This window comes from Zonotrichia albicollis, chromosome 23, assembly GCF_047830755.1.
Source record: "Zonotrichia albicollis isolate bZonAlb1 chromosome 23, bZonAlb1.hap1, whole genome shotgun sequence".
In the NCBI taxonomy this organism is placed as follows: domain Eukaryota; kingdom Metazoa; phylum Chordata; class Aves; order Passeriformes; family Passerellidae; genus Zonotrichia; species Zonotrichia albicollis.
In genome coordinates, this window is record NC_133841.1 from 875,911 (window position 1) to 889,341 (window position 13,431).

General features: G+C 48.9%; 1 protein-coding gene across 1 annotated transcript in view; it reads left to right on the forward strand.

Moving 5' to 3' along the window:
* IGF2BP1 (insulin like growth factor 2 mRNA binding protein 1) overlaps positions 1–5,470 on the forward strand; it is a 31,858-nt gene extending 26,388 nt beyond the window's left edge. The window contains exons 11-15 of the mRNA XM_074557882.1: positions 837–953; positions 2,236–2,310; positions 4,004–4,135; positions 4,238–4,351; positions 5,164–5,470. Coding sequence (XP_074413983.1) covers positions 837–953; positions 2,236–2,310; positions 4,004–4,135; positions 4,238–4,351; positions 5,164–5,256 — 531 coding nt within the window. The 3' untranslated portion in view covers positions 5,257–5,470. The remainder of the gene's footprint in view (positions 1–836; positions 954–2,235; positions 2,311–4,003; positions 4,136–4,237; positions 4,352–5,163) is intronic.
* The last annotated feature ends 7,961 nt before the right edge of the window (positions 5,471–13,431 follow it).

A 13,431-nucleotide genomic window follows, 5' to 3' on the forward strand; every position in this document is an offset into this window, starting at 1 on the left:
ACTGACAAGGACCCCAAATGGTGGCGGTACCCCAAATGGTGACAACTACATTAAATGGTGACAGTGACCCCAAATAATGACAGTGACCCTGAAATACTGACAGTGACCCCAAATAGTGACAGCTACACTAAATGGTGACAGTGACCCTAAATGGTGACAAATGGTGACAGTGACCCCAAAATACTGATAGTGACCCCAAATGGTGACAGTGACCCCAAATAGTGACAGTTACCCTAAACGGTGACAGTGACCCTGAAATACTGACAGTGATCCCAAATAGTGACAGCTACACTAAATGGTGACAGTGACCCTAAATGGTGACAAATGGTGACAGTGACCCCAGAAGGTGATCCTGACTCCAGATGGTGACAGTGACCCCAAATAATGACAGTGACCCTGAAATACTGACAGTGACCCCAAATAGTGACCGTGACCCTAGCTAGCAACCCTGGTCCAAAATGGGTGACAGTGACCCCAAACAGTGACAGTGACCCCAGAGGTGACCCTGGCCCCAAAATAGTGTCAGTGACCCCAAATGGTGACAGTGACCCCAAATGGTGACAGTGATCCCAAACAGTGACAGTTACCCTAAATGGTGACAGTGACCCTGAAATACTGACAGTGACCCCAAATAGTGACTGTGACCCTAGCTAGTGACCCTGGCCCCAAAATGGTGGCAGTGACCCCAAACAGTGGCACTGACCCCAGAGGTGACCCTGGCCCCGAAATGGTGGCAGTGACCCCAAAGGGTGACAGTGACCCTAGCTAGTAACCCTGGTCCAAAATGGTGGCAGTGACCCCAAAGGGTGACAGCCCGGCCCCGCTCCGTCCCGCAGCCCCCCGAGCAGGAGACCGTGCACGTGTTCATCCCGGCGCAGGCCGTGGGCGCCATCATCGGCAAGAAGGGCCAGCACATCAAGCAGCTCTCGCGCTTCGCCAGCGCCTCCATCAAGGTGGGCATGGCCTTGGTGGCCTTGGTGGCCTTTGGTGGCCCTCGGTGGCCCTCGGTGGCCCTGGGTGGGCCCAACTGTCCCACTTTTTCTGGGAGGAACCCTGGGAAGTCTGGGCAGGGCTGTAGCGTCATGTCCATCCCGTGTCCATCCATGTCTGTCCCATGTCCATCCATGTCCATCCATCCATGTCCATCCCGTGTCCATCCATGTCTGTCCCATGTCCATCCGTGTCCGTCCATCCATGTCCATCCCGTGTCCATCCATGTCTCTCCCATGTCCATCCATGTCCATCCATCCATGTCAATCTCATGTCCATCTGTGTCCATCCCTGTCCATCCATGTCCATCCATGTCCGTCCCGTGTCCATCCATGTCCATCCCTGTCCATCCTTGTCCATCCATGTCCATCCATGTCCATCCATGTCCGTCCCGTGTCCATCCATGTCCGTCCCGTGTCCATCCCTGTCCATCCATGTCCATCCCTGTCCATCCCTGTCCATCCATGTCCATCCATGCCAATCCCATGTCCATCCCTGTCCATCCATGTCTGTCCCATGTCCATCCATCCATGTCAATCTCATGTCCATCTGTGTCCATCTGTGTCCATCCATGTCCGTCCCATGTCCATCCCTGTCCATCCATGTCCATCCATGTCTATCCCTGTCCATCTCTGTCCATCCATGTCCATCCATGTCCATCCCATGTCCATCCCTGTCCATCCATGTCTGTCCCATGTCCATCCCTGTCCATCCATGTCCATCCATGTCCATCCATGTCCATCCCTGTCCATCCCATGTCCATCCCTGTCCATCCATGTCCATCCATGTCCATCCATGTCCATCCACGTCCATCCATATCCATCCCTGTCCATCCATGCCAATCCCATGTCCATCCATGTCCATCCCTGTCCATCCCTGTCCATCCATGTCCATCCCTGTCCATCCCTGTCCATCCCATGTCCATCCATGTCCATCCCTGTCCATCCCTGTCCATCCCTGTCCGTCCCATGTCCATCCATGTCCGTCCCATGTCCATCCCATGTCCATCCATGTCCATCCATGTCCATCCATGTCTGTCCCTGTCCATCTATGTCCATCCATGTCCATCCATCCATGTCAATCTCATGTCCATTTGTGTCCATCCCTGTCCATCCCTGTCCATCCATGTCCATCCATGTCCATCCCTGTTCATCCATGTCCATCCATGTCCATCCCTGTCCATCCCTGTCCATCCCTGTCCATCCATGTCCGTCCCGTGTCCATCCCGTGTCCGTCCCGTTGCAGATCGCGCCCCCGGAGACACCGGACTCCAAGGTGCGCATGGTGGTGATCACCGGCCCGCCCGAGGCGCAGTTCAAGGTTGTCACTGCTGTCACCCCGCTGGGGACATTGGGGTGACCCTGGGAGGGAGGGCAGGGGGTGACCCCAGTTCCGAACCCTCAATCCACGCATGGGGAATGCCGGGATTGGGTTTGGAATTCCAACAAACCGGGATTTTATGGGATCCCAAATCCATGGATGGAGTTTGGGGTGGGACATTCCCGACTCCCTGCTCCTGGGGGCTGAGTGGGTTTGGAATTCCAACAAACCAGGGATTTTTTGGGATCCCAAATCAATGGATGAGGATTGGGGTGGGACATTCCCAAATCCCTGTTCCCAGTGGCCAAGTGGGTTTGGAATTCCAACAAATCGGGATTTTTTGGGATCCCAAATCAATGGATGGGGATTGGGGTGGGACATTCCCAACTCCCTGCTTCCAGTGGCCGAGTGGGTTTGGAATTCCAACAAACCGGGATTTTACGGGATCCCAAATCCATGGATGAGTTTGGGGTGGGACATTCCCAACTCCCTGCTCCTGGGGGCTGAGTGGGTTTGGAATTCCAACAAACCGGGATTTTTTGGGATCCCAAATCCATGGATGGGTTTGAGGTGGGACATTCCCAACTCCTTGTTCCCAGGGGCTAAATGTGTTTAGAATTCCAAAGAACCGGGATTTTACGGGATCCCAAATCCATGGATGAGGATTGGGGTGGGACATTCCCAAATCCCTGTTCCCAGTGGTCGAGTGGGTTTGGAATTCCAACAAACCGGGATTTTTTGGGATCCCAAATCAATGGATGGGTTTGAGGTGGGACATTCCCAAATCCCTGCTCCTGGGGGCTGAATGGGTTTGGAATTCCAACAAACCGGGATTTTTTGGGATCCCAAATCCATGGATGGAGTTTGGGGTGGGACATTCCCGGCTCCCTGCTCCCAGTGGCAGAGTGGGTTTGGAATTCCAACAAACCGGGATTTTTTGGGATCCCAAATCCACGGATGGGTTTGAGGTGGGACATTCCCAACTCCTTGTTCCCAGGGGCTAAATGTGTTTAGAATTCCAAAGAACCGGGATTTTATGGGATCCCAAATCCATGGATGGGTTTGAGGTGGGACATTCCCAAATCCCTGTTCCCAGTGGCAGAGTGGGTTTGGAATTCCAACAAACCGGGATTTTTTGGGATCCCAAATCCATGGATGAGTTTGAGGTGGGACATTCCCAAATCCCTGTTCCCAGGGGCTGAGTGGGTTTGGAATTCCAACAAACCGGGATTTTTTGGGATCCCAAATCCATGGATGGGTTTGAGGTGGGACATTCCCAAATCCCTGTTCCCAGTGGCCGAGTGGGTTTGGAATTCCAACAAACCGGGATTTTTTGGGATCCCAAATCCCAGGATGGGTTTAAGGTGGGACATTCCCAAATCCCTGTTCCTGGGGGCTGAGTGGGTTTAGAATTCCAACAAACCGGGATTTTACGGGATCCCAAATCAATGGATGGGTTTGAGGTGGGACATTCCCAAATCCCTGCTCCCGGGGGCTGAGTGGGTTTGGAATTCCAACAAACCGGGATTTTACGGGATCCCAGATCCATGGATGGAATTTGTGGTGGGACATTCCCAAATCCCTGCTCCTGGGGGCTGAGTGGGTTTGGAATTCCAACAAACCGGGATTTTACGGGATCCCAAATCCATGGATGGGTTTGAGGTGGGACATTCCCGACTCTTTCCCTCTCCAGGCTCAGGGCAGGATTTACGGGAAGCTGAAGGAGGAGAATTTCTTCGGGCCCAAGGAGGAGGTGAAGCTGGAGACGCACATCCGAGTGCCGGCCTCGGCCGCCGGCCGCGTCATCGGCAAGGGCGGCAAGACCGTGAGTGGGAGCGGGACGGGATTCCCGGAGATGCTGGGGATGGAATTCCCGGGAGATGGAGCAGGTGGGAAGTTCAGAGGGTCCATTCCGGGTGTCCTGCAGGTGAATGAGCTGCAGAACCTGACGGCGGCCGAGGTGGTGGTGCCACGGGAGCAGACCCCGGACGAGAACGAGCAGGTGATCGTCAAAATCATCGGGCACTTCTACGCCAGCCAGGTACGGCCGGGGGACACCGGGTGGGGCGGGGGGGAGCCAGGGGTTCTCCTGAGGTTCTCCAGGGGCTCTCCTGAGGTTCTCCTGAGGTTCTCCAGGGGTTCTCCTGAGGTTCTCCAGGGGTTCTCCAAGGGTTCTCCAAGGCTTTTCCAGGGGTTCTTCAGAGGTTCTCTAAGGTTCTTCCAGGGGTTCTCCAAGGCTTGTCCAGGAATGCCCCAGTCATTCTCCAGATGTTCTCCAGGAGTTCTCCAGGGCTTTTCCAGGGGTTCTCCATGGGTTCTCCTGAGGTTCTCCAGGGGTTCTCCTGAGGTTCTCCTGAGGTTCTCCAGGGGTTCTCCAAGGCTTTTCCAGGGGTTCTCCAGAGGTTCTCTAAGGTTCTTCCAGGGGTTCTCCAGGGCTTGTCCAGGAATTCTCCAGGGGTTCTCTAAGGTTCTTCCAGGGGTTTTTCAAGGCTTGTCCAGGAATGCCCCAGTCCATCCATGCTCCAGATGTTCTCCAGGGGTTCTCCATGGGTTCTCCAGAGGTTCTCCAGAGAAGCTCCGGGGGTTCTCTAGAGCTTGTCCAGAAATGCTCCAGGACTTCTCCAGATGTTGTCCCGGGGTTCTCCAAGGATTCTCCAGGGGATTCTCCAGAGCTGCTTTGCTCAGCCCGCACATTTTTGCTCGTTATCCCATGAATCCCATGGGATTCATGATCGTGAATGATCCCATGAATCGTTATTCCCAAAAAACCCGCATGAGAACTTGGGGCCAGGGGCTGGATTTGGGTGGGACTTTGGGACGGCCGCGCTCCACGGAGCCCTGGTGCCGTTGCAGATGGCTCAGCGCAAGATCCGCGACATCCTGGCGCAGGTGAAGCAGCAGCACCAGAAGGGCCAGGGCGGCCAGAGCCAATCCCGGAGGAAATAGGGATCCCGAATGCCGGGAGAACGAGGACACGGCACGGCCAGGCCGGGCTGCGATGCCTGGGAATCAGCGACCGCAGGGAGACGGGGAATGCGCGGGGAGACAGATGGGGAATGGATCCACGGGGATTGGGAATGGGCAGGGATTGGGAATGGACAGGGATTGGGAATGGACAGGCAGCGGGAATCCGCGGGGAGACAGATGGGGAATCGATCCACGGGGATTGGGAATGGGCAGGGATTGGGAATGGACAGGCAGCGGGAATGGACAGGCAGCGGGAATCCACAGGGACTGGGAATGGACAGGCAGCGGGAATCCGCGGGGAGACAGACGGGGAATGGATCCATGGGGATTGGGAATGTGCAGGGATTGGGAATCCATGGGGAGATCAGGAATCCACAGGGATTGGGAATGTGCCAGGATGGGGAATGTGCAGGGATTGGGAATCCGTAGGGATTGGGAATGGACAGGGAGCAGAAATCCGCGGGGAGACAAATGGGGAATGGATCCACGGGGATCGGGAATCCACGGGGGGATCGGGAATTGATCCACGGGGATTGGGAATGTGCAGGGATTGGGAATCCACAGGGATTGGGAATCCGTGGGGAGATCGGGAATTGATCCATGGGGATCGGGAATGTGCAGGGATTGGGAATGGACAGGCAGTGGGAATCCGCAGGAAGATGGGGAATCGATCCGCAGGGATTGGGAATCGGCAGGGATTGGGAATCTGTAGGGATTGGGAATGGACAGGGAGCAGGAATGTGCAGGGATTGGGAATGGACAGGGAGCGGGAATTGGCAGGGAGACAGATGGGGAATGGATCCATGGGGAGCGGGAATGTGCAGGGATTGGGAATCCACGGGGATTGGGAATCCGCGGGGAGATCGGGAATTGATCCACGGGGATTGGGAATGTGCAGGGATTGGGAATGGACAGGGATTGGGAATGGACAGGCAGTGGGAATCCGCGGGAAGACGGGGAATCGATCCATGGGAATTGGGAATGTGCAGGGAGATCGGGAATCGATCCATGGGGATCGGGAATGTGCAGGGATTGGGAATGGACAGGGAGCAGGAATCTGTGGGGAGATTGGGAATCCACAGGGATCAGGAATGTGCAGGGAGATGGGGAATCAATCCACGGGGATCGGGAATGGGCAGGGACTGGGAATGGACAGCGAGACGGGGAATCCATCCACAGAGAGACGGAGAATCCACAGGGATCGGGAATCCGTGGGGATCAGGAACGGACAGGGATGGGGAATGGGCAGGGATCGGGAATCCACAGGGATCAGGAATCCATGGGGATCAGGAATGTGCAGGGATCAGGAATGTGCAGGGATCGGGAATGGATGAGGGTCAGGAATGTGCAGGAATCGGGAATCGCTTCCACAGGGATTGGGAATTTCATCCCCCAGCAGAATTGGGAATTCCATCGGGAATTCCACTGGGAATTCCACTGGGAATCCCATGCCAAAAAAAAAAAAATTCCTCATCTCCATCCCATCAGAATTTGGGAATTCCGTGCAGGAGAGACTTGGGGGGAATTCTAAAAACAGGAAAATCTTGGAATTCTGAATCCGCTTAAATCTGGGGCTCCTCATTCCCAAACCCCTCCAGCATGGAAAAAATTCCCCAAAAAAATTTGAGATCAAGGGCTAAAATGGAAATTTTTTTTCCTGATTTAAAGGAAAAAAAAATCCCCAAATTCCTCGTTTCTGCAGGAAAATCCCAGTTCCCAAGAGAGGAAAAAGCGGATTTCAGGAATGTCAGCGGGCGCTGATTCCCGGCATTCCGGGGGATTGGAAAGGATTTGGGATTTTGGGAATATTTTGGGAAGGGTCCGAAGGTGCTGATTCCCACCAAGGGCTGGGCTCCAGGAATTCCAGCCCCAAAATCCGTGATTTTCCAGGGTTTTCCCCCCAAAATGGGAAGGGGAGGGCGGGAAAGGAAAATTGGGGATGGAATTGGAGGAAAAGCTGGGAATGAACCCAAGAAAAAAAAAAAACAAAACGGGAATTTGGGAGGAAAAGGGAAAATTTGGGCTGAGTTTGGAGGGACAGGAAGGGTGGGAGGAAAGCCGGGATGTGAAAAAGTGGGAATTTGGGGCAAAATGTGAAAAAAACGTGGAAAGAAAAAGAATTTTGAGGGAAAAGGAGGATGGAAGGGTTCCCGAATGAGGTTTAAAAAAAAATGGGAATTTGGGATGAAATAATTGAAATTGGGGTGAATTTTGAGGGCCGGGAGGGATGGGAGGAAAACTGGGATGAGTGTAAAAATTGGGAATTTGGGACAAACCCGGCCCTGACGCTTTTTGCCGTGGATTTCACGGAGCCCAGCCCTTCCCAGCAGGAATTTTGGGGGAAAATCCTCCAAAATCCTTCCTGGAGCAGCAGGAAAAGCAAAATTTAGGGAAGGGAAGGCGGCACGAGGGAATTCCCTGGAATTCTGCCAATCCAGGGCAAAAAAAATCCAAAAAAACAACCCCGGGAATGACAAAAAAAACCACAAAAAAGCTCAAAAAAAGCTACCTCAGGTGTGATTACCTCAGCTATGGAATATTCTGAATTTTTTTTTGGGTTGTTTTCACTTTATTTGGGGTTTTTTTTTATTGGGGTGGGGGCTTTTCGCTGATATTTTATATAAGAGGTGCTAAAGGGGAAGATTTTATTTTTTTAATGAAAAAGAGAGAAAAAAAAAAGAGAGAATTTTGGTTTTTTTGGAATTTTTCTATGGAAGAATCCCGGAGAGAACGCCGGGAATTCTGGACCTAGTGGAAAAGATGGCAGCAGCTTCCTCAGCTTTGACGTTTTTATGGAATTTTAATGGAATTTTAATGGAATTTTTGTGGAATTTTAATGGAATTTTTGTGGAATTTTTATGGAATTTTAATGGAATTTTTATGGAATTTTTATGGAATTTTTGTGCCCTTTCCCAGCCAGCTGAGGAATTTCAGCTCTCAGGCATCGGCGCTCTCCAAAAAAAAAAAAATCCGGGAAAAATTCCAAATTTGGTTTTCCCAGCAGGAAAAACTTGAATTTTTTTTTTTTTCTATTTTATTTTATTTTAAATTTTTAAATTTTTTTTCCTGGGAATTTCAAGGGGTAAAAACCAAACCTGAACCCGGCGCTGGCTGAAAGGATTTTCCCAATCAGATCCAGCAAAATCCATGGATTTTTTGGGAATTTTTCCACTCCTGGGCATCATTTTCTATGCAAAATGGGGTTAAAAAAAGGGGTTTTTTGTGCTGGTTTTATTTTCACACTCTCTGAAGCCATAAAGAGATTTTTTTCTATATTTGATAGAAAATTCCTAAAGATCCCAGAATCCCAAGGCGATCCCAATCCATCTTCTCCACTATGGTGCTGTGAAATTTAAAATAAAAATTGTAAAAAGCCACAAAAACCACAAAAAAAAATTATTTTAAAAGAGATTTTTTTTTTTTTGCCTCCGTTTTACCGAGGGGAAAAAAAAAAATTAATTAAGAAATGAATGAAAGAAAATGAATTAACGACTCTAATTAACGAAAGGAAAAAAATTGATTTTAAAAAAGGGAAAATAATTTTAAGAAAGGAAAAAATAATTTTTAAAAGGAAAAAAAAATAATATAGAAAAAAAAAGGAAAAAAGTAATTTTAAAAAAAGAAAAATTTATTTAAAAAAAGGAAAAAAATAATTTTTAGAAAAAAGGAAAAAAAAAAAGCTTAAAAATATTCAAAATAATTTTTAAAAATGGAGGAGGAGGGAGAGAAATAATTAATTAATGAATTCCTTCATTAAGTGGGAGCCGATTTTTATTCCCTACAAACGCACAGGGAGGAGGGAGAGGAGAATTCCCAACTCCGAAACCTCCACAGGGTGATTGTTCCTGGTGAAATCCCTTTTTTTGGGTGAAATCCCCATTTTTCTTTAAATCCCTTTTTTCTTGGTGAAATCCAATTTTTTTCTTGACGAAATCCCAATTTTCCTGGGTAAAATCCTTTTTTTTATTCTTTTGGTCCAATCCCGTTTCCCCATCATTTTGTCCCTGCAGGAAAATCCCAATTTTTTGGATGAAACATCCAATAAAAAAAATCCCAAAATGATCCAAACGAGCCAATTTTGGTGCTGTTTCCCCCAACCCCACCCCGAATATTTGGGATTGGGGAATTTGGGATCCCCCTTTGGGTTTTTTATTCCCAAAAAAAATTTGGGGTGAAAGGAGCCGGATTTGGCTCCCGTCGCTCGGGGGCGTTTTCCTGATTTTCCCTGGAATTTTTGTCAGGGAAAAGCGGCTTTGGAATACTTGAAATTCCCCATTCCCGGCAATTCCCGACCTCGGGGATCCCAAAATTTCCTAAAAACCGGGAACAGCCGTTCCCAAATCCCCATTTCTGGGATTTTTGACCTAAAATCCCAAAAATTCAGGGAATCTTTGGTGCTTTTCCTGGCCCTTCTCCCATTCCTGGAGCTGTCAGAATTCCCAGGGTAATTCCAAGAGGGAAAAATTTCATTGATATCCAAGAGATTCGTGGGGAGGAAGAGACCTCAGAGCATCTCCTGCTTTTTTTTCTGGAAAAAAAAAATGGAAAATTGGGAAAAGCAGGAAAATGGGAATGAGATGGATCTGGACTGGAATGGAAAAATGAGGAAAAATTCCCAAAAACAGGAGGAAAATGGGAATGAGATGGATCAAGCTTGGATTGAAAAAATGAGGAAAAATTCCCCAAAAACCAGGAGGAAAATGGGAATGAGATGGATCAAGCTTGGAATGGAAAAATGAGGAAAAATTCCCCAAAAACCAGGAGGAAAATGGGAATGAGATGGATCAAGCTTGGAATGGAAAAATGAGGAAAAATTCCCCAAAAACCAGGATAAAATGGGAATGAGATGGATCAAGCTTGGATTGAAAAAATGAGGAAAAATTCCCAAAAATACAGCAGGAAAATGGGAATGAAATGGATCCAGACTGGAAGGGAAAAATGAGGAAAAATTCCCCAAAAACCAGCAGGAAAATGGGAATGAGATGGATCTGGCTTGGAATGGAAAAAACAGGAAAAATTCCCCCAAAATGAAAATGGGAATGAGACGGATCAAGCTTGGAATGGAAAAACAGGAAAAATTCCCTAAAAAGCAGCAGGAAAATGGGAATTAAATGGATCCAGACTGGAAGGGAAAAATGAGGAAAAATTCCCTAAAAAGCAGCAGGAAAATGGGAATGAAATGGATCCAGACTGGAAGGGAAAAATGAGGAAAAATTCCCCAAAAACAGCAGGAAAATGGAAATCAGATGGATCTGGCTTGGAATGGAAAAAACAGGAAAAATTCCCCCAAAATGAAAATGGGAATGAGATGGATCAAGCTTGGAATGGAAAAATGAGGAAAAATTCCTTAAAAAAACAGCAGGAAAATGGGAATGAGGTGGATCCAGACTGGAAGGGGAAAATGAGGAAAAATTCCCCAAAACCAGCAGGAAAATGGGAATGAGACGGATCTGGCTTGGAATGGAAAAAGAGGAAAAATTCCCTAAAATACAGCAGGAAAATGGGAATTAAATGGATCCAGACTGGAATGGAAAAAACAGGAAATATTCCTCAAAAACAGGAAAAATTCCCCAAAACAGCAGGAAAATGGGAATGAGATAGATCAAGGTTGGAATGGAAAAATGAGGAAAAATTCCCAAAAATACAGCAGGAAAATGGGAATTAAATGGATCCAGACTGGAAGGGAAAAATGAGGAAAAATTCCCCAAAAACCAGGAGGAAAATGGGAATGAGACGGATCAAGCTTGGAATGGAAAAATGAGGAAAAATTCCCAAAAATACAGCAGGAAAATGGGAATGAAATGGATCCAGATTGGAAGGGGAAAATTCCCGAAAACCAGCAGGAAAATAGGAATCAGATGGATCTGGCTGGGAATGGAAAAACAGGAAAAATTCCCAAAAATACAGCAGGAAAATGGGAATGAAATGGATCCAGACTGGAAGGGAAAAATGAGGAAAAATTCCCCAAAAACCAGCAGGAAAATGGGAATCAGATGGATCTGGCTTGGAATGGAAAAACAGGAAAAATTCCCATCCCCACAGGGCTCCTCCATGTGCTCCAAGAATTCCGGGAAAAGCGGAATTCAAGGAAAAGCTTGTTTGGATTTTTCCCACTTTTTCTGGCGGATGAGATCCCGGAACCATCCCCAGGCTTTTCCCTCCTGGAATTTTTTCCGGTTTTATTTTTTTTTTGGGAAGCGCTTCCACACCTGGAACTACCTCAGAGCCACAAGGACATTCCCACTGGAGGAGGAATTTTGGGATTATTCCAGAAGGGCAGCAGGGGTGGGAAAATTCCCGAGAATCCCCTGGAAAATTCTCCAGCACCTTTTGGATCCCGGCTCTTCATCCACGGGCTGGAATTCCCGGGGTTTTTTTGTGGGAGAGGAATTCCCAGGAGCCAAAATCATGGAATGAGATGGAAAAAAGAAAAAATCACGGGATGAGCCGGGCTGGGATGTTCTGCTGGATTTTGGGAATGCTCTGATGGATCCCAAGGGGTTTTTTGGGAAAGTTCTCCTGGAGCAGGAGGATTTTGGGGCGCTCCAGGAGAACGTGGGGAGGATTTCTGGGATGGATTCTTGGATCCCAGATCCCAGCATTGGGATGGATTTGGATGCCAGGAGCGGAAATGAATTTTTGTAATCCCGGCATTGGGATGGGTTTTTGGGATCCTGGGAATGGGGTGGATTTTTGGGATCCTGGGAATGGGGTGGATTTTTGGGATCCCGTCCCGTTGGGATGGCTTTGGATCCCAGGAGTGGAATGAACTCCTGGATTCTGGCATTGGGATGATTTTTGGGATCCTGGGAATGGGATGGATTTTTGGGATCCCATCCCGTTGGGATGGCTTTGGATCCCAGGAGTGGAATGAATTCCTGGATCCTGGGAATGGGATGGTTTTTGGGATCCTGGGAATGGGATGGATTCCTGGATTCCTGGGAATGGGATGAATTTTTGGGATCCTGGGAATGGGATGGATTCCTGGATCCTGGGAATGGGATGGTTTTTGGGATCCTGGGAATGGGATGGATTCCTGGATCCTGAGAATGGGATGAATTTTTGGGATCCTGGGAATGGGATGAATTTTTGGGATCCTGGGAATGAGATGGATTCCTGGATCCTGGGAATGGGAAGGTTTTTGGGATCCTGGGAACGGGATGGATTCCTGGATCCTGGGAATGGGATGAATTTTTGGGATCCTGGGAATGGGATGGATTCCTGGATCCCGGCTTTGGGATGAATTTTTGGGATCCTGGGAATGAGATGGATTCCTGGATCCTGGGAATGGGATGGATTCGTGGATCCTGGGAATGGGATGATTTTTGGGATCCTGGGAATGGGATGGATTCCTGGATCCCGGCTTTGGGATGAATTTTTGGGATCCTGGGAATGGGATGGATTCCTGGATCCTGGGAATGGGATGAATTTTTGGGATCCTGGGAATGGGATGAATTTTTGGGATCCTGGGAATGGGATGGATTCCTGGATCCCGGCTTTGGGATGGTTTTTGGGATCCTGGGAACGGGATGGATTCCTGGATCCTGGGAATGGGATGGTTTTTGGGATCCTGGGAATGGGATGGATTCCTGGATCCTGGGAATGGGATGGATTCCTGGATCCTGGGAATGGGATGGTTTTTGGGATCCTGGGAATGGGATGGATTCCTGGATCCTGGGAATGGGATGAATTTTTGGAATCCTGGAAATGGGATGAGTTTTTGGGATCCTGGGAATGGGATGGATTCCTGGATCCTGGGAATGGGATGAATTTTTGGGATCCTGGGAATGGGATGGATTCCTGGATCCTGGGAATAGGATGAATTTTTGGGATCCCAGGAGTGGAATGAATTCCTGGATCCTGGGAATGGGATGGTTTTTGAGATCCTGGGAATGGGATGGATTCCTGGATCCTGAGAATGGGATGAATTTTTGGGATCCTGGGAATGGGATGGATTCCTGGATCCCGGCTTTGGGATGGTTTTTGGGATCCTGGGAATGGGATGGTTTTTGGGATCCTGGGAATGGGATGAATTTTTGGGATCCCAGGAGCAGGATGGATTCCTGGATCCTGGGAAAGGGATGGTTTTTGGGATCCTGGGAATGAGATGGATTCCTGGATACTGGCTTTGGGATGGATTCCTGGATCCTGGGA